This window comes from Macrotis lagotis, chromosome 2 (genome assembly GCF_037893015.1).
Source record: "Macrotis lagotis isolate mMagLag1 chromosome 2, bilby.v1.9.chrom.fasta, whole genome shotgun sequence".
Lineage (NCBI taxonomy): Eukaryota > Metazoa > Chordata > Mammalia > Peramelemorphia > Peramelidae > Macrotis > Macrotis lagotis.
In genome coordinates, this window is record NC_133659.1 from 30,743,699 (window position 1) to 30,761,862 (window position 18,164).

The following is an 18,164-nucleotide window of genomic DNA, read 5'->3' on the forward strand; positions in this document are numbered from 1 at the left end:
GTGGTCATCTTGGGAGAGGTGGAAGGTGATTGTAAGGGGAAGAGGAGGGTGTGGCTGGCTCCCAGAACAATCTGTCCTGGAGATGGCTGTTCAGAGGCCTTACAGTAGTGATCATTGGGACTGGAGCCAGGAGGGATAGTGTTCAGAGCTAGGGCTTTCTAGTATCTCATCACTCTACCTTGGGCAGATCACATCTGGAATACTGTCTTTGTTTAGGAAGGATAAGAGTTGATGAGCTGGAAAGCATTCAGAAGAGAAATTAGGATGGGGATGGGCCAGAATGTTCCTCACTTGAAGGAACTGGGCATGCTTAGTCTGGAGAAAAGACATGGGTTGGGAGTGGGATGGGAACACTGCGTTCTTGAGTCTGAAGGTCTACAACTCAGAAGTATTAGACTTGTTCTGCTTGGCTTCCCTTAGAAGGAAGAACCAGGAGAGCTAGGCAGCAGTCAGAAAGAATTGAATGTAAGAAGTTTCCTCAGAATGAGAGCTGTTCTACATTGGTGTGGCTGCTTTGGGAGGAAGAGAGCCCACCCGCATTGGACATCTCCAAGTCTGGGTTAGGTGACTATGTAGGAGATAGTCTACAAAGGGTTTCTTATTCAGCATTGACAGGTTTGTGATTCTGTGGCTCTGGGTCACTTTATTACTGTAAATCTCAGTTGCTGCATCTGTGAAATAGGAGAAGTAATCCCTTTCCACACTCGTACATTGGCCGTGAGGAGGGGGCTTCATCAGTTTGAATACCTACAGAAATAGGAGCTACTTCCATTATTTAGAACCCTTTAAGGATGGCTGCAGACAATATTCACAGGTTTAGACAACACCTATAATGACATGATCTGAATGTGAGGATCCAGGGGCCAGAAGTGGGAACTTTTGGCTTCAAATCCAATGGGGAGCTAAGGTCATTTAAGGTCAGGAGAGGACTCCTGTGGAAGACCCCCAGAGGAAGAAACTGGCCTCAGACATTTACTATCTCCTCCCATGTACTTCACTTATCTTCCAGTGTTATCATCTCTAGCCCCCTCCTCACTCTGGTTGACCTCTCTGGCATCAGGAAGACCTGAGTTCAAATGTGACCTTAGACAATCCTTAGGTAGGTCACTCTACCTCAGTCTCCTCACCTGTGTGTACAATGGGAGTATTAACAGGACCCAAGGTTGTTGTTAGGATCAGATGAGATAATATTTGTAAAGTGCTTGTCATGGAGCTTGATCCCTTCTCCCTCTGGTCACCTCCAAGGGCTCAGGAGACTTCCTGGATGTGCTTCTCAGAGCTGACCATTGTTTTCCAGGTGGGGCTGGGCAGACCTGAAGACAGGAGGATTCCCCTGGCTTTTCCCTGACTTCACAAATCCTCCACACCTTGTCTGTTTCTCGGGTTGGGCTGGGCATGGTACCAGTTCCTGGTTCTCTGTCAGTCATTATATACAACCAGTTCTTCGGGAGAGACCTCTCATTTTGCAATCTGTGATCTCAGCCAGCCCAGCTCTGGCCTCCCCAGGGAGCTGTCAGGGGGAGGGGCAGACCAGGAGCCCTGGGAGGCAATGGGGAGCTCAGGACATAGAGATTAGGGGCCCTGGGGGGGGCACATAGAATCAACATCCCCAAGGTCTCCAGAACTGCCTCTTTCTCTTTCCCCACCTTTTCCTGTCCCTCTCCCAGAGGTCTGAAGAATGAGCAGAAGGTTCCCAGACCAGGCCCAGCCAGACCAGGGCTTAGTGCCAGTGGTAGGTGGGGCTGGTTGGGAAGAGGCTGGCCCAGTTAGGAGAGGTGGGGCAGGAGGAGTTGCTGACCCACCATCTCATTGTCAGAGCTGGGGAGGGCGGGTCCTCTAGGTCCCCACCTGGGGGCCCAGCCCAGGACGAGTTTCTGCCACAGAGGCCAGAGAGGAACTTCTGCTACAGGGAGCAGAGGGGAGAGTAAGGAAGGAACTTTGTTTGCCCGCTCGTCCAGACATGGAAACCCTTGAATTAGTCTTCCTCTGCCTGCTTGTGGCTGCAGAACCTGTCACCTGTCAACAAGGTAACCTTGGGGTTATCTTGGGGTGGGGTGGGGCTGGAGGTTTTCCTGGAAAGTCAGTTCCCCAAGGTAGGGTCAGTGCCAGATTCTGGTTAATAGACTGGATTCTCAGGTAAACAGTTCTGTACTGAAACCGAGACAATCTTGTCCTGGGAAAGAATACCAGTCTAGGAGTCACAAGACCTGGGCAGTGCTATTGGTCTGATCACTGGCTTTCTGGGACAATTTGGGCTTCTCACTTCCCCTTTATGGGCCTCAGTTTCCCCATTTATTTATTTATTTTTGTTTTTTTTTTTAAGGTTTTTGCAAGGCAAATGGGGTTAAGTGGCTTGCCCAAGGCCACACAGCTAGGTTATTATTAAGTGTCTGAGTCCGGATTTGAACCCAGGTTCTCCTGACTCCAGGGCCTAGCTGCCCCTCAGTTTCCCCATTTAATAAATGATGGGGTTACATGAGAGGATTTTTGAGGTCTCTCCCAAGCCTGACATAATGTCGTAGGATGCTCTGCCCTAAGAAGGCACTTTTTTCTAGCATTTCTTCTGGTCCCGACTTGCCGTGTTCTGTATTCTCAGAGCCCTCCCAGCTCTGACATTCCCTGCTCTAGGATCTCAGAGTTCTTCTAGTGCTGATCTCTCTTCTCTGATCTATAGATCCTCTCTTAGTCCCTTTCTCTTCTCCAGCCCACCTCCAACTCTGCCATTCCTTTGACTTAGGGCTCTATGAGATGCCGGATTTTCTTTAGGACTTTGGATATAGGGGTTCATGCTCTTTCCTTTCAATCCCTACCTGGTCTTCCACTCATTTCAAAGTCAACAATGGAAACGAGGGTTATACCCCCTTCAAGTTAGGGGAAATAGATCCCTTTGGTCATACAATCACATCCTCAGAGCTGGATGAAATCTCAGAGGTATCTAGTTCAACCTATGGCCATATTATGTCAGACCCGGGAGAGACTTCAGGGCAAGAATGTCTCAGCTCTTTTGTGATTCAGTTTCCCCATCTATGAAATGAAGTCTAACAGTATTAATTAAGCATCCGAATCTGAATTTACCTCAGAAGGTACCAGATTAGTGGCAAGGATGGGTGACTGACATATTATTACAACAGATGTTTATAGATGGAGGATGGGGTAAAATGGTCAATTCTAGGGTAGACTGGGAAAGGACTTTGCACAGTGAGGAGGTAATCATATTACTCAAGGAAAATGACCTTAGATTCTCTCTCGTCTCTAGATTCCTGTCCTTAGGGGATCATACTGTTATGTTTGACTTTGGGGTGGATTGGAATCAGAGCAGAAAGAGCTGGACTGAAAATTGAGAGATTGAGTAACTGTACTACAGATTGCTGATGTGACATTGAACCCTTTCCTTCTCTGGGCTTAGTTTCCTCCTGAGGCAAACAAGGGAGAGAGTGGGGCTTCCAACCATCACCCCCTGTGAAATGAGCACTTGCTAGCCATATGTTCTTGAACAAAGGACTCCTGTAATCTGAGGGGTCAACTTTTTTTCAATTGAAAAAGGGAGGCTAACAGCATTTAGACCATCTATCTCCTAGAGCTCTTGAGAGGTGGGTCCTTTGTTGCAGAGGGAGCCAGTGTGTCAGAGTATAGAGAAGTGCCAGTGATGCTGGTGGGAGGAGGAGAGGGGGTTTAAAGTGGAGACTGAGGGAGATAATGGAATATCAGAGCAGTGAAGGGTCCGAGAACACAGAACAGAGAATGGCAGAACTTGCAAGGACCTCAAGGAGGGATCCAGATACAATTGAAAGACCCCCAATGGCTTTGGGGTTAGAGGTTGTTGTTGCTCAATCATCTTTCTTTGTGACTCCATTTGAGGTTTTCTTGGCAGAGATACTGAAGTGGTTTGTCATTTCCATCTCTAGCTCTTTACAGAGGAGGAAACTGAGGCAAATAGGGTGAAGAAACTTATCCAGGGTCACACGGCTAGGAAGTGTTTGAGGCTGGATTTGAACCCAGAAAGATGAGTCTTTCTGACTCCAGGCTCAGTGCTCTGTGCATTCTGGTGACATTTAGCTGCCCTCTGGGATCAGAGACTCAGATCCTAGGTCAAAATCCTACCTCTTCCATTTACTGTCTATGTATACTTAGAAGTTGCTTAACTTTTCTGAGCCTCATTTTCTTCATCTGTAAAATTGATTACATGGCCTCTGGGGTCCTTCTCAGTTCTACCCTTATGATCCTATGATCTTAGAACATAGAAAGTTATTACCAAGAGGGCTTTGAGAATGTAACATAGTAAATGTTAGGGCTGGCAGGGGTTTCAGACATAAATTTGTTCCACTTTCATTTTAGAGACAACGAAATAGATTTCTTATTAAATATTTTATTTATTTTTTCCAATTATATGCAGTGGTAGTTTTCTTTTCTTTTCTTTTCTTTTCTTTTCTTTTCTTTTCTTTTCTTTTCTTTTCTTTTCTTTTCTTTTCTTTTCTTTTCTTTGCAAGGCAATGGGATTAAGTGGCTTGTCCAAGGCCACAAAGCTAGGCAATTATTAAGTGTCTGAGGTCGGATTTGAACTCAGGTCCTCCTAACTCCAGGGCTGGTGCTCTATCCATTGTGCCACCTAGCTGCCCCATTACCATCATTTTAAAGGGGAGAAAGGGAAGGCATTCCAAGGGAGATGATTCTTCCTTAGGGTGATTCAGCAGCAGTCCAAGGATGTTCTTTCTACTAAAGGATAATAGTAAGCATTATTTTAGGGGGTTGGCTTCCCCAGTCTTTCCTTGGAGAAAGAAGGGACAGCCTAGCATGAGGCCTGAAGTTATGAAGCCATGAATAGATTTTTTTTTTGTGGGGGAGGAAGAAGGGCAGAGGACACTTGTAGCTAAACGAGGGAAAAGAAGACTTCAAAATCGACACATTCCCCAGATCTATCAAAGCCAGAGACTTCCTATTTTACCCCACAGGTTTCTGTCAGGAAAACAGTGCCCTGAGACAATGTTGCCAACCATACCTTGATAACATGGTGACTTTGGCCTTGGGCATGTTGAAGAAGGATGGTTATCCCCAAATAGCCTTGTACTCACTGTCCTATCAAGTCAGATAAGGGAGGGACTCCCCTGACCCAGGGACCTCCCTTCACTAGTTTTTTCCCTAAGCTGTAATACATAACATGAAAAATGGAAGCAAAAACAGCAGGAAGGCTTTAGGTTAGGTCAAGAAAGACTTCCAGTGGTGAATTAGGTGTGAGTGGAGGGGTGTCTTTCTCCTCCCTTTCCATTGAAAAAAAAGAATTCTCTCCCTCCTGATATCTGGTCTCCTAGTTTCCTGCCTTCCTTCAACTGTCACCTTCTATAGGAAATCTTTCTCGATCTGTCCTAATTCCGGTGCCTTGCTTTTATTTATTTCCGAATTATCTTGAATAGAACTTGTCTCCCTCAAGACTGTCATCTTCTTGAGAAGTTTTGTACATGCTTAATCCAAGTCTAATACATAAGGGGTACTTTCAGCAGTGACCGGCTGCCATGTCATATTCATTTTGAGCATGCAGTCCACCAAGACCCTCTGATCTTTTCCAGATGAACTATTCTATAGCTTTTGCTTTCCTGTTTTGTATTTCTTGTGAGAATTATGTTTTAAACCCAATTGTAAGATGTTACATTTATAATTATTATATCTTCCCTTCTTCGATTCAGTGCTTTGTTCTAATCCAGCTGCCAAAGCTTGTGATCACCTTGGACCCCAGCTTTTTTTTTTTCTGTAAGATGAAGTCCTGCATCCTCCTCTCTCATTTTCTTTTTCCCTAGGTCTGGGGAATCTGGAGCCATGGATGCAGGGCTTGATCGCTGTGGCCGTATTTCTGGCCCTTGTGGCCATAGCTTTTGCTGTTAATCACTTCTGGTGCCAGGAGGATCTGTAAGTGACACTTTTGGTACCTCTCTTCCCTATGACCTCTCTTGTGTTCCTCTCTTCTGTCTTAGGGAGGCAATATGATTTGGTGGAGTGAGATTCATGAGTTAGGTGTCACTGGACTGGGGTTCTTATCCAGGTGAGGGACTGGTTTATTTCATGACCTTGGGCAAGTCACTTCCCTCTCTGAACTTCAGTTTCCTAATTTGTAAAATGGAGTTAAAGCTGCCTCACAAGGGCTTTGTCAGCATTTTAGGAAAGAAAAAGTACTTGGGAAATTGTTGCGTGTAAGAGTATTATTACATGGAGAGGGTCATTATTATTATCATTGTTATAGCTTCCCTCTCCATGGGATGGGCTATCGCCCTCTGAAGTAATCAGTCTTCCCTGCTGTGCTCCCAGTCTAATGTATTCAGTCAAATGGGGGAGGTGAGTGGGAGAGTGATGTCTGAATAAGGTTGGGCCCCAACTTGTGTAATGAGAAGTGTTTGATAGGCAAATTTGATAGACAAGTGCCAAGATCTTTAACCCTTTTGGGATTCTGAAGGAAGGAGAAACTCTACCTTTTCTGCCCCCTTCCACTTTCTTCAACCTCCTCCCCTCCCTTCTGCTTCTCCTCCTTACTTTTTCCTCCTCTTTTTCCCTCTCTTCTTCTGTTCTTTTGCTTCCTCTGCACTTGTTTCTTTGTCCTCCTTTCTCTTCCCTCCTAATCTTTTCTTGCCTTTTCTTGTTTCTTTTTTTCCTTCTTCTACTTTTCTTTTTCTGGTTCTTCTTCCCCCAACATCTCTCCTCCCTTTCCCTTCTTCCTTTGTTTCATCATCCTCATGCTCGAGTTTTGTGTAAAATCTCCCACAGTGACCTCAATCCTTTGTTGGCCTGGTGAGGAGCTTGGACTGGTAACAGAATTGAGTTATAGGAACATTTAACAGAATCTCAGGAAGGTAGGGAGCTAAAACCATCTTACTCTCTTTCACTCTTTCAGTCAGATGTCAGGTTTTGCTAATGTCTACATCCACCACAATTCTGCAATTTGATCCCTTCTCTCCACTCAAACATTGACTATTTCAGGACCTCATTCCCTCTGTCCTGAACTATTGCCTCTCAATTGGTCTCCCTACCTCAAAGATCTTTCAGCTCCAATGTGTCATTCACACAGTAGCCAAGTGATTATTTTTAAGTACAGATCTGATCATGGCACTCCCCCACTTCATGAATTCTTGTGACTCCCTGGCATAAAATATAAATTCCTTCAAGAGACTTTTAAAGCTTTTCTTAAGCTCTACAATCTAAGCAGACCTGCCTTCTTGCTCTTCTTCCAATATGCCATTCCAGATCTCATCTCTATGACTTGACATGGCTTCTTCCCCTTATGCCTGAAATACCTCTCCTCTCCTGTACCTCATGGACTCAGATAATTTCTTCAAGATTCAGTTTGAACATCACCTTCCACTGGAAATCTTTCCTGATTTCCTCAGCTATCTGGTCTCTCCCCAAACCCCTTTGTATTCATTTTGTGTTGATTCTGTGCACACATACACAAACTCAAGTTATCTTTCCTGATAGGACTCAAGTTTTTGCTTTTGTATCCCTAGTCTCTAGCATAGCCCCTGCGAAATCATTGATTTATTGGTTAAGGATAGAGAAAACATTTTATTATTACTTTCTACTCTAGAACACATCCTCCTCAATTGCCCTTAGACTCCATTCAGAGATGGGATGAGGGCAATGCATTCAGAGAGGTTCTGTGACCTCACCTAGCCAGATCACATAGCACCAGAATCTTGGGATTCAACTTCACATCATCTGACTCCACAGAATCTCAGAATATTAGTAACCACCTAGTTTTGTTCATACTTATAAAAGAATTCCTTGACAATATCTCCAATACTTTAATGTTTAGCCTCTGCCTGAATAACTCCAGTGACAGACAACTCACCACCTTTTGAGGAAGCCCCTTCCACTCTGGGGCATCTTTCTTTGTTAGGAACCTATTGCAGACCTAAATGGACACCTCTCTAAGTTCCTCCATTGGTTCTGGTTCTGTTTGAACCAAGCAGGACAAATCCAATTCTCTTCTAGATGATAACACTTCAGATGCTTTTGGGATTGCCCAGTGAAGAAGTTAATGGTTGCTAAGGGCAGTGGAAGCCATCTACTCCAACCCTCTCATTTATAGAACTTTGCACATTTCTTCCCTAATTGGGAACTGTGATTTCATGGGATAAGGAATTTTTGGTGAGGAAACTCTCTTGAATCAGTGTCCCTCACTTTTTTTTTTTTTTAGAATTTTGGAAGGCAAATGGGGTTAAGTGGCTTGCCCAAGGCCACACAGCTAGGTAATTATTAAGTGTCTGAGGCTGGATTTGAATTCTGGTACTCCTGACTCCAGGGCCCATGCTCTATCCACTGTGCCACCTAGCCACCCCTCCTCACTTTGTTTTTTATATTGCTTTGATGAATTAAAGTGCAAAGCCCTATTTCATTCCCATTAAGCCTTCCACTTGCACACTCCCAGTTCCCTCAGTTGGCCCTCACAAAGCATTAGCTTGAAACTCTTCATTATTCTTGTCAGCTTCTTCCAGACCTTGCTGATTAATGTCCCCCCTGAAAGGTGGAACCTGGAGGTAAATGCAAGATGAAAGATGAGGTCAGACTAGGGTAAAGGACAGAGACCTCATCACCCCCTTTTTTCAGACCACATCCTTTCTTTCAAGTCAAATTTAAAAAAATTAGTTATATATTCACATTGATCTTGTCAATGCATTGAGCTCTCTAGATCTTTTTTCATACTTGCTGCTGAGTGGTTGTAAAATTGTTTTCTCTTTTTTTAGCTCAAAAATTCATCCCTACTAAATTTCATCTAATGAGAGTAAGCCCAATATTACAGCCTTTGGAGAATTTTTTGGAGTCTGATTCTATTATCCAAAGTCTTAGAAATTCAGGATTTTTCCCATCGAGCTTTAATTTTTTGGCCTGAGGAGTCCCCTTCTTCCTGATGCTACTGCTGAGCATGGGAAACTGGTTAGGAGACATGTCAAGTAAATCCCAATTGTAAGAACACTGGATTTCCTGTCTAAGAACTTGGGGTCAAATCCTGCCCTTACTACTTTGAGGAAATCACCTAACTCTGGTCTGAGTTTCCTCCTCTGTAAAATGGGAAGGTTATATTAGATGGTCTTTGAGGTTCCTTCAAGGTTTGGTCCTCAGGGTCTCATCCTTTACCTTGAAAACTCACAATAAGTATAATTCTGCCACACACACACACACACACCCCAATACTGAGGACCTGAGCTGATAGTCTAGGTCTTGAGGGAATCACATAACCTCCTGCAAACTGGTGATCAGGAAGGTGCCTCTTAGACAGTTGTAAAAATGGGAAGGAAGGATGGGTTCAGCAATTGTATTGCAAAGAAACTACCCCAGAGAAACAGTGCAAGTCCACCAAGAGTTGTGACAATATTTGCAAGTCCATTATACCCAGCTTGGTGAGGAGATGCTCAGGAGAGAAATTGAGAATGTGAATAGGAGACATGACATTCCCTGACCCTGGAGAAGCACCATCTCCATGTGGGTCTTACCCCACTGTGGGGATGAATGAGATAGACTGGTACACACTGATCTTTGGTGGGGCGTATTCTGTTAACAGGGATCCTGTGACGATGGTCATGTCTGTTGGAGGCAAAGCAGATGGAACCTTGGCAGGGATGGATGGAAGGTATTCACCAATGGCTTTGAGCTTCAGGTAAGCTTGCCCTAGGGTTCCCTCTCTGAACCAGATCTTGACCTTGACACTGACCATAACTGGGATTCTTACTCTGGCCCTGATCTTGGTGCTGATCTAGATTGTGACTTGGACCCTACAGGGTCTTTGAAGAAAACCATCAGTGGACAGACTTTCCCTGCCATGGACGAGGGAGGGTACAAATACCTGTATAAAGACTCATCTACCCCAGCAGACATACTTGCCTTGGTCTCAGATGGGACCTATAGGTGGTTTGGCCAGCGTGCCAAAGGACAAGGTTTACTCTGTGGTTTTGGGTGTAGAGAGAGAGATTATTTAGTTAGGTTGTTAAAGACAGCATTAGAACTCATGTCTCCCACGTCTAACCTTTTGTTTATTATATTATTTAGTTGAATCAGTGAGGAGCATGTTGAGGAGGAAAGAAGCTCAATTGAAGGGCTGGGGCTGGGTGAGGAGATAAACATTTGTTGTAGGGGAGAATGTATTTTAGGAAGGGGATGGAGCTTCAGGAAGAAGAAACGTTCACTGTTGGAAAGTGTAAGGGGGTGGACAGGATTAGTCAAAGAATGGTTCCCAGAGCACATGTTCAAGCAAACAGATTGGGTTTTAGCTTCAGAAGCCCAATCAGTTTGACAATGTCATGCTGTCTTTGCTTGTAATATGCTTGGCCTGGAAGTGGGATGGACAGGAGGGAGGTGGAGGTGGAAGGAGGGATATGGCTGAGTCCAATTCTGACTTCTTCCATTGGATCTGCACCGTGTGATCTTGAACAGATTCTTTCCCTTCCATGGGTCTCAGTCCCCCCCGCCCCGGTCATATGAAGGGTGCAGGTGGGGTAAGATGTTTTCTAAATCATTTCCAGCTCTGCCATTCTGTGATTCGGCCTGGGACCATTTAACTCCTGCAATCCTGGTGTGGAGGGAGCTAGGGTGGGAGCAGTGTCCTTGTGAAGGAGTGGATGTAAATAGCTTCTTGGTCTTTGCCCTTTCAGGTCCAGTGAACACAAAAATGCCTACGAGAATGAGAATGTGATGGAAGATATACCGGGAATCCGGAGCACACCCATGTGACCTTCCCAATCCATCTCCCTAGCCTTTCCTGGCTTCCCTGCCGGGCAGACTTCAACAGCTCTAAAGGCTCTCTGGGCATTTCTTGAAGAAATCGCCACTGCTCCACCTATGTTTTGTGCTTTTTCTGTAACATAAGTCATCCTTTCTCTAAGCCATTTATACCCTTTCACCCATCTTCTTTATTAGGGTTCAGTTTGGGGCCAGGACTGGGGCTCAGATTGAAGTTGGCCTTAGGGGTCAATCTGGAGTTTGGTACCCACTTAACTATCCTGCTCTGAGATCCATCTGAGACTTTGGGATCTGCAGTGCTGAGCTTTGATCAGGTGGGGTTAAATTTGGTCCCAAATAATAATGCCTCTTGCTTTGAAATGGCTTTTATTTCTGTGAAATAAAGACATTTTGTATTTGTTCTCAACAATGGCTCAGAGAGATATTCTGTAATCATTGCTTGCCCACTCCCTTCTGCTTGCCCCTTGTCCCCTGTCAGTGGTCACTATCCGGTCTGTATATTTTGGGCATTTGGGAATATTCGGTGAATCAAACACATTCATTTTTCCTTCTAGTTTTGCATCACCTGGAGCTATGGTATGCATGCCTCCTATTCAGTGGATGGCAGCTTTGGAGACAAAAGCCTGGATTAGAATTCTATGTTAGACAGTTGCTAACTGTGGGTCCCTATGTATGGAAAATCATTGCCTTTGAGTTTCACAGGATTGGCCCAAATGATCTCCAAATTGTTTCCCAGGTCTAAAAACATGATCCTGCAACTTATATTAAAACATATAGGAGGGGGGTGGCTAGGTGGTACAGTGAATAGAGCACCAGTCCTGGAGTCAGGAGTACCTGGGTTCAAATCTGGTCTCAGACACTTAATTTACCTAGCTGTGTGGCCTTGGGCAAGCCACTTAATCCCATTGCCTTGCAAAAACCTAAAAAAAAAATCATATAGGAGTAAAGACAGAGCCTTGGGGCCCTCTTCTAAAGACTTTTGTTCATGGGCTCATCATAAAGATTTCTTTTGGGGGCATTAGTTATTCAACTAGTTCCTGAATTTGTTTTTATCTTTCTTCTTTTTCTTTTAGCTGTTCTCGTTTTCTTTATTTATTAGTCTGTGACACAAACATGGATCTTAAAACACGTATGTACATACATACATATATACATACACAAACACACACACAAATTGGTGGGGGGTTCCTTTGACATCTGCACCTGGGTTCAGATCCTGCCTCAGACACTTCCATCAATGGTAGAACCACCATGTGTCAGTGGCAAACAAGGTGCTCCTGTGTCTGAAGACCAGTCTGCTTCTAGGAGGGGACTGGGCTTTCCACAAACTCATTCCTCTTCCAGTTCATGACTTTCCTTTTCAATTCAGCTCTCTATCTTTCAGGGTAAGGAACATGGCTTCCTGCCTCACCTGCTTGTCCAGGACTATAGAAGCTCCAGCTTACTAGTAATATATCCCCAGAATTGACTCTTTCCCTCCTTTCTTTCATGGCCTTCATTAAAATATTCTAATAAGCTCATCTCATCATTAAACTTGTGGCTCCATTCACTCCCCCTACCCCAAGCCCAGCCTGTCCCCACCAGTGTCCATACACTGAACTTGCCAAACCTTAAAATAGAGATGTCTATTACTTCCAGGTTTCATTAATAACGACTAGCATTGACTACTGTATATTATTTCATTTGATCTACTTAATAATCAAACAAACTAAAAATCATGAGAAAATTCATTTTGTGATAAACAAATTAGAGATTAAAAAGAAAAAAAACAGGTGAGGAAAAAATCAAGTTTGTACATGGTCGATATTTTCATCTTTTAGCTGAGAACGGCATTTTTTTTAAGAGGTGACTAACCTCTCCTTTTATCCCCCAGGCCCCACCCTAGTCCTCTTCCAAGGTCAAAATCAAAGATTTGGAATCTGTCTAGTCAGCACATCCAGTCCTCCCAAATCTCAACTCACTGCCCCTAGGGGATGTGGTCAAAGCAAAGTCAAGAGCCTCAAGTTCCTCATTTGTAAAATGGGTCTAATAATACTTATCTCATAGAGGGGACATTAAGAGATTCCTTCAATAACTTCAAAGTTGATTTTAATTAGAAATTAGACTTTTCTTTAAATGTTATTAATTATTACCAATTGGAAGAGTAAGCTCAGTTCATTATCTTTTTTTTTTTTATTTTTATTTTTTAGGTTTTTGCAAGGCAAATGGTAACAGTTAAGTGGCTTGCCCAAGGCCACACAGCTAGGTAATTATTAAGTGTCTGAGACCAGATTTGAACTCAGGTCCTCCTGACTCCAGGGCCGGTGCTCTATCCATTGTGCCACCTAGCCTTCCCTGCTCAGTTCATTATCAAGAATGAATTTTGAAGACTTAAGTAGAAACTTAAGTGGTATCATGGGAAAATCAGTTGGTTTGGGCTCTGTGACCTCAGTGAAAACTACTTTTCATCTCTGGTCCACACTTTTCCTGTCTGGGTGTAGATTAACTTCCTTGCTGTAATATTCTGTGTTCTCTATTCCAAAGACCCTCCTAGCTCTGACATTCTGTGTTCTAAGCTCAAAGATCCTTCCCAGCTCTGGTATTCCCATTCTCTGCTCTAAGCATCTTCCTGTCTCTGCTATTCTTTATATTCTGGGTTCCCCACCCACTCATGTTACATTTTTTGTTACGGTGCCTCACAGCACTGCCATGATGTGTTGTAAGGCCCTTTTTACCTTGATAATTCTGTGGTTCTGTGATTAAATTGGAGACGAAGGGGCGGGGGAAACTTCTCTGAGAAAATAAAGAAGGATCAGGACTTGAGCTTCTGTAAAGAACATACAGGCCAGAGTCCACTGGGGTCAGTCAACTAACTCCACGACCATCCACTCAGCATTGTCCCTGAAGTGCCAAAGTCTAAGACCTGAGCTGCTCAGTTACCTATAAACCTCAAGGTGTGCTTGGTATACTAATCCTGTTCCTTCTGCCCAGCCCTTGGGCCAGTCTTTGATGATTCTTCATTAATGATTTCCCCGGAAGTTAATAGAACTGAGGACTGTTTATGAGTGGAGCTGGGGGATGGCTTTGTTTCTGGTGGGGACTGGATTCTAGACTACTTTGGTCCTGGTCCATAGTCTACACTCGAGGCCCTGAAACCTTGTTTATTCCTCCTGGAAACCCTCAATGTAGAACCAGCAAGTTTCAACCTACATAGAGCCAACAGGGTTCTTTGCAAAATAGGGAAAAATGGAATATAAGGAGAAGTTGGAGGATGACTCCTAGGGCATGTATTGGGTGGTCTGGCTGTCCATATGATGAGCAGTGAATTTCAGTATAAGAAAGGAGGAGGGAATTAGGTTAGGAAATAAAGTGGGAAGGTAATGAAGAAGGGAGAAAGGGAGAGGGAGAGGAGGAGTAGGATAGTAAAATAGATTGAAAGATGGAGAGAGACAGAGACAGACAGACACACACACACACACACACACACACATACAGAAAAAGAGCTAGGCAGACAAAGGCAGGAGGCTTATATTCAGGCTGGTTTATCAGAAGGGACTCTCACAAAAAAAGAGTTCTGTGTAGCTGTAAGAGGGTCCAGGTTTAAATACTTTGCCACTTGTGTGTTCTTAGGTAGAATATCCTTGTCTCAGCCTTGGTTTTCATAGATTGGATGTCTAAGGCACAGGCATTTATTGGTTGGGTTGCCCTGTTTTATGCACTTCTATTTTCTTACTAACAAACTGGAAATATTAGTACCTGTATTCCTAATCTCCCCAGGATTGGTTAGAGTCCAGAAATATCAAGGAAAGAGGTAGAATTCTCTGGGGCAGATGGGTGATCATTCAACAAACATTTATTGGGAGTCTTCTTTATGGAAGGTCTTAAACCCTGGTAAAGGGAGTCAAAAAGATAGATAAATGATACACACTACATGGTTAGGATATCAGGGAGGAGTGAAGACTAAGGGAAAATGTCTGTGTGTGTGTGTGTGTGTGTGTGTGTGTGTGTGTGTAGGGGCTGTGTTTCTTCACTAGGTAATTCCCTGATGTCCCTGTGTGACAACACCAGGGAGGTACCTATTCCCTCCTTATATATCAGCACAATAGGCTGTCAGAACTTCCCCATTAACTGGATGGGCTTCAACAGAGACTGGCTGCCCATTTGTAAGGAGGGATGTCCTGGAGGGAATTCTTAGGGTTCAAATTCAAGCCCCATCAGGTCTAATGCTCCCTGTTTCATGTTCGAAGGATTTTCTCCACTTTGACTCTCTGTGGTTCTAAGGTCTCTTTCTCCCCTAGGTCTGACATTCTCTGTTCTAAGGTCCCTCCCACGTCTGATATTCTAGGTTCTAGATTCTAAAATTCTTTCCAGCCCATATGATACATTATGGGATGTGGATAATGAGAATGAAGGATTCATTTTTCTCTGCTTCATTTCCCTTGATTGCCCTGGAGTCTTTTCTTATGGAATGGGCCATGAAAATGTAGACCTATGTCCATTGGTGGGAGGCTCCTCCATGAGGGGCCTTGGGTCCTTTCGTTTCTGAGCCTAAGAAGAAGGTATTGGAAGCAAGACATTTTTAATATTAGTGATTATATTGCCTAAAGGCAGGTCTGTATTGATTCTTTCCTTTTTACTGCTCTATGTATCAGGACATTAATAATTATTTATTAGATGAATAAATAGCTAAAATTCAACATTCATTCTTCTAAGCCATCCATTCTTTTAAAAAATCAACCACAGCTAATCCTTATCAGCGTATTATGTATTATGGACTATTGGTGTCTGAGCTCATATTGGTCTGATCAGCCACTATACATTGACTCCAACATCAAAATATCACTAGTTTTTTTAGGAACAACAGAAAACAACTAACTCAGTGATTAAAAAAGTCTATCAAGGATGTCTGCCAGGACAACCTCACCACCTTTGTTAAAAAAAATATTTTTGATTAATGAGTCTTTGTTTTCTCTTTCTTCCTCATTCTTCCTCCAAAAAAAAAAAAGAAAACCTCAAACTTCTGTATCAAATATGCATAGTCAAGGAAAATAAATTCCTGCATTGACCATGGCTAAAAATAAATCTCATTCTGTCCAGGTCACTACCTCCTGGTAGAATGGGGAGAAGCAGATCTTATCATTGGGTCTCAGGAATCATGGTTGGTCATTGTGATCATCAAAGATCTTTGAGTCTTTCAAAGTCACTTGTCTTTACACTCCTATTCTTACAAACTCTTCTCCTCATTCTGCTCAATTTATTTTGCATTAATTGACACAAGTTTTCCCAGGTTTTTCTGAAATCATTTTTCACAATTAAAAAATTATGAAATAAATTTTATTTTCAGTTCTGACAACATTTCATTTAATTTTTTTCATTTCTGAATTCACTTCTAATCAGAGAGGAAGCAAGAAAAAACTAAACACATTACACATTGGTATAGCTGTGCAAGATAAGTTTTCACATTAGTCATATCCAAATAAAAATAAAGAGAAAGAAAAAAATATTCTGCAGTCGGAGGTCTGAGTCCATCAACTCTATATCTGGAGGTGGATAATATGTTTCATCATGAGTCTTTTGGTACTGTGGTGGATCATTGAGTTGATCAGTGTTACTAAGTCTTTATGAGTTGATTATTTTTACAATATTTTTGTAATTGTATAAATTGTTCTCCTTGTTCTCATTTTACTTTGCATTAGTTCATAGAGTCCACTTTTTTGAAAATATTTTTTCTTTATTTCTTATATAGCATAATAATGAATCATTGCATTCAGATTCATTCCATCATTTGATCAGTCATTTCCCAATTGATGGGTACCCACTCAGTTTCTGGTTCTTTACCAATATGGAGAGAGTTGCCATACATACTTCTGTACATTTGCAACCTTTTCTTTCTTCTTGGATCTCTTTGGGGGTCTAGACCTAGTAGTCATCCCTTTAATCTTGTTGCTATGCTGGGAGAAGATGTGTGTCCCATTCTCTCAGCCAAGGAAGGGCTTTGTGTCTACAGATAGAACATTCTGGGCAAATAGGATTCTGGTCTGTTTTAGGAAAGGTGCCACTTTCTCTAGACCTTCTGATCCCTGAGGCAGTCAGGGTTATGTGACTTGCCCAAGATCACACAGCTAATGTCAAGTGTCTAAGGCTGAGTTCAAGGCCGCCTAACTGCCTTCATAAAGTGGGGATAGCACCTTGCTGGGTTCTTGTGAGGATCAAATGAGATAACATATAGAAAATGCTTTTCAAACCTTAAATATTAGCTAGTATATATTATGATAATATTTTTATTATTTTTTCAAAGGAGAGAATATTTATTAGAGCTTTATTGACCAAAACTGAAGGGTAGAAACATATCAGTCTCTCCACATCTTGATGCTCAATGGGGGAGGTATTTTTAATGCAACATGTTCCATCCCTCTCTCCCAAAGATAAGTGTTGGGAACTGGTGGTGAGTCTGCTCTGGGCTTGGGAGGAACCTTGCTTAGATGGAAGAGCTGCGGGAAATCATGTATTCAGCTCTAAGGCTCATTTCTCTTCCTTGAAGCTTGAAATCTGCTCCAATCTTGGGGACAAGCTAGCAGTAATGCAATATGGTAAGGAAAGAGGGAACCAAGGGGCAGCTAGGTGGTGTAGTGGATAAAGCACCGGCCCTGGAGTCAGGAGTACCTGGGTTCAAATCTGGTCTCAGACACTTAATAATTACCTAGCTGTGTTGGCCTTGGGCAAGCCACTTAACCCTGTTTGCCTTGCAAAAAACCTAAAAAAAAAAAAGAAAAAAAAAGAAAGAGGGAACCTGACCCAATGGGTTCCAATCTCTACCCCCCCTGCCCCCCAGCTCTGGAGTTGGGTGAGACTGTGTTGGGGACCATAGACAAGGCCAGGTACAGTCTCACCTGCAGTTTGGCCATAAATGCAGGTACAATTATATAGCGGTGGACCTCATCTGAAGAAAAGGGGAAGAGTTCAGATTTCTATAAAAGATGAAGAAGGGAAGGAGGAAGAGAGAACTCATACAAGTTTTTATTTACAATTTGTTTCACAATTGTACACTTTTTTTAATGTTTTTGCAAGGCAATAGGGTTAAGTGGCTTGCCCAAGGCCACACAGCTAGGTAATTATTAAGTGTCTGAGGCTGCACTTGAATTTAGATCCTTCTGACTCCAGGGCTGGTGCTCTGTCCACTGCGCCACCTAACTGCCCCCCCATAATTGTACACTTTTTGCAGCCTTGAAAACAATATATTCAATGGGAAAATATATTTTGATCAAACAAATCTTGTTTTAGTTTTCATATATTTTATCTGCATATTTATAAACAGACATATCCTTAATAATACTGTAATAATTTGGCAATTGTGAAACTAAAATGAAGACAAAAAGCAATACAATATTTTAAACATATTACAAATCTATTTTCCGACAGATTTTTGGACACTTTTGGGGCAAGGGGAGTGGTGGTATATTAGTCAAGTTTTT

General features: G+C 42.8%; 1 protein-coding gene across 1 annotated transcript; it reads left to right on the top strand.

Moving 5' to 3' along the window:
* Window positions 1–1,810: 1,810 nt before the first annotated feature.
* Window positions 1,811–11,122, top strand: LOC141512502 (PDZK1-interacting protein 1-like). The gene is made up of 4 exons (XM_074221501.1): window positions 1,811–2,027; window positions 5,790–5,898; window positions 9,539–9,634; window positions 10,626–11,122. The coding sequence occupies exons 1-4, from the start codon at window positions 1,961–1,963 to the stop codon at window positions 10,702–10,704; spliced, it is 351 nt and encodes a 116-aa protein (XP_074077602.1). The 5' UTR covers window positions 1,811–1,960; the 3' UTR covers window positions 10,705–11,122.
* Window positions 11,123–18,164: the final 7,042 nt, after the last annotated feature.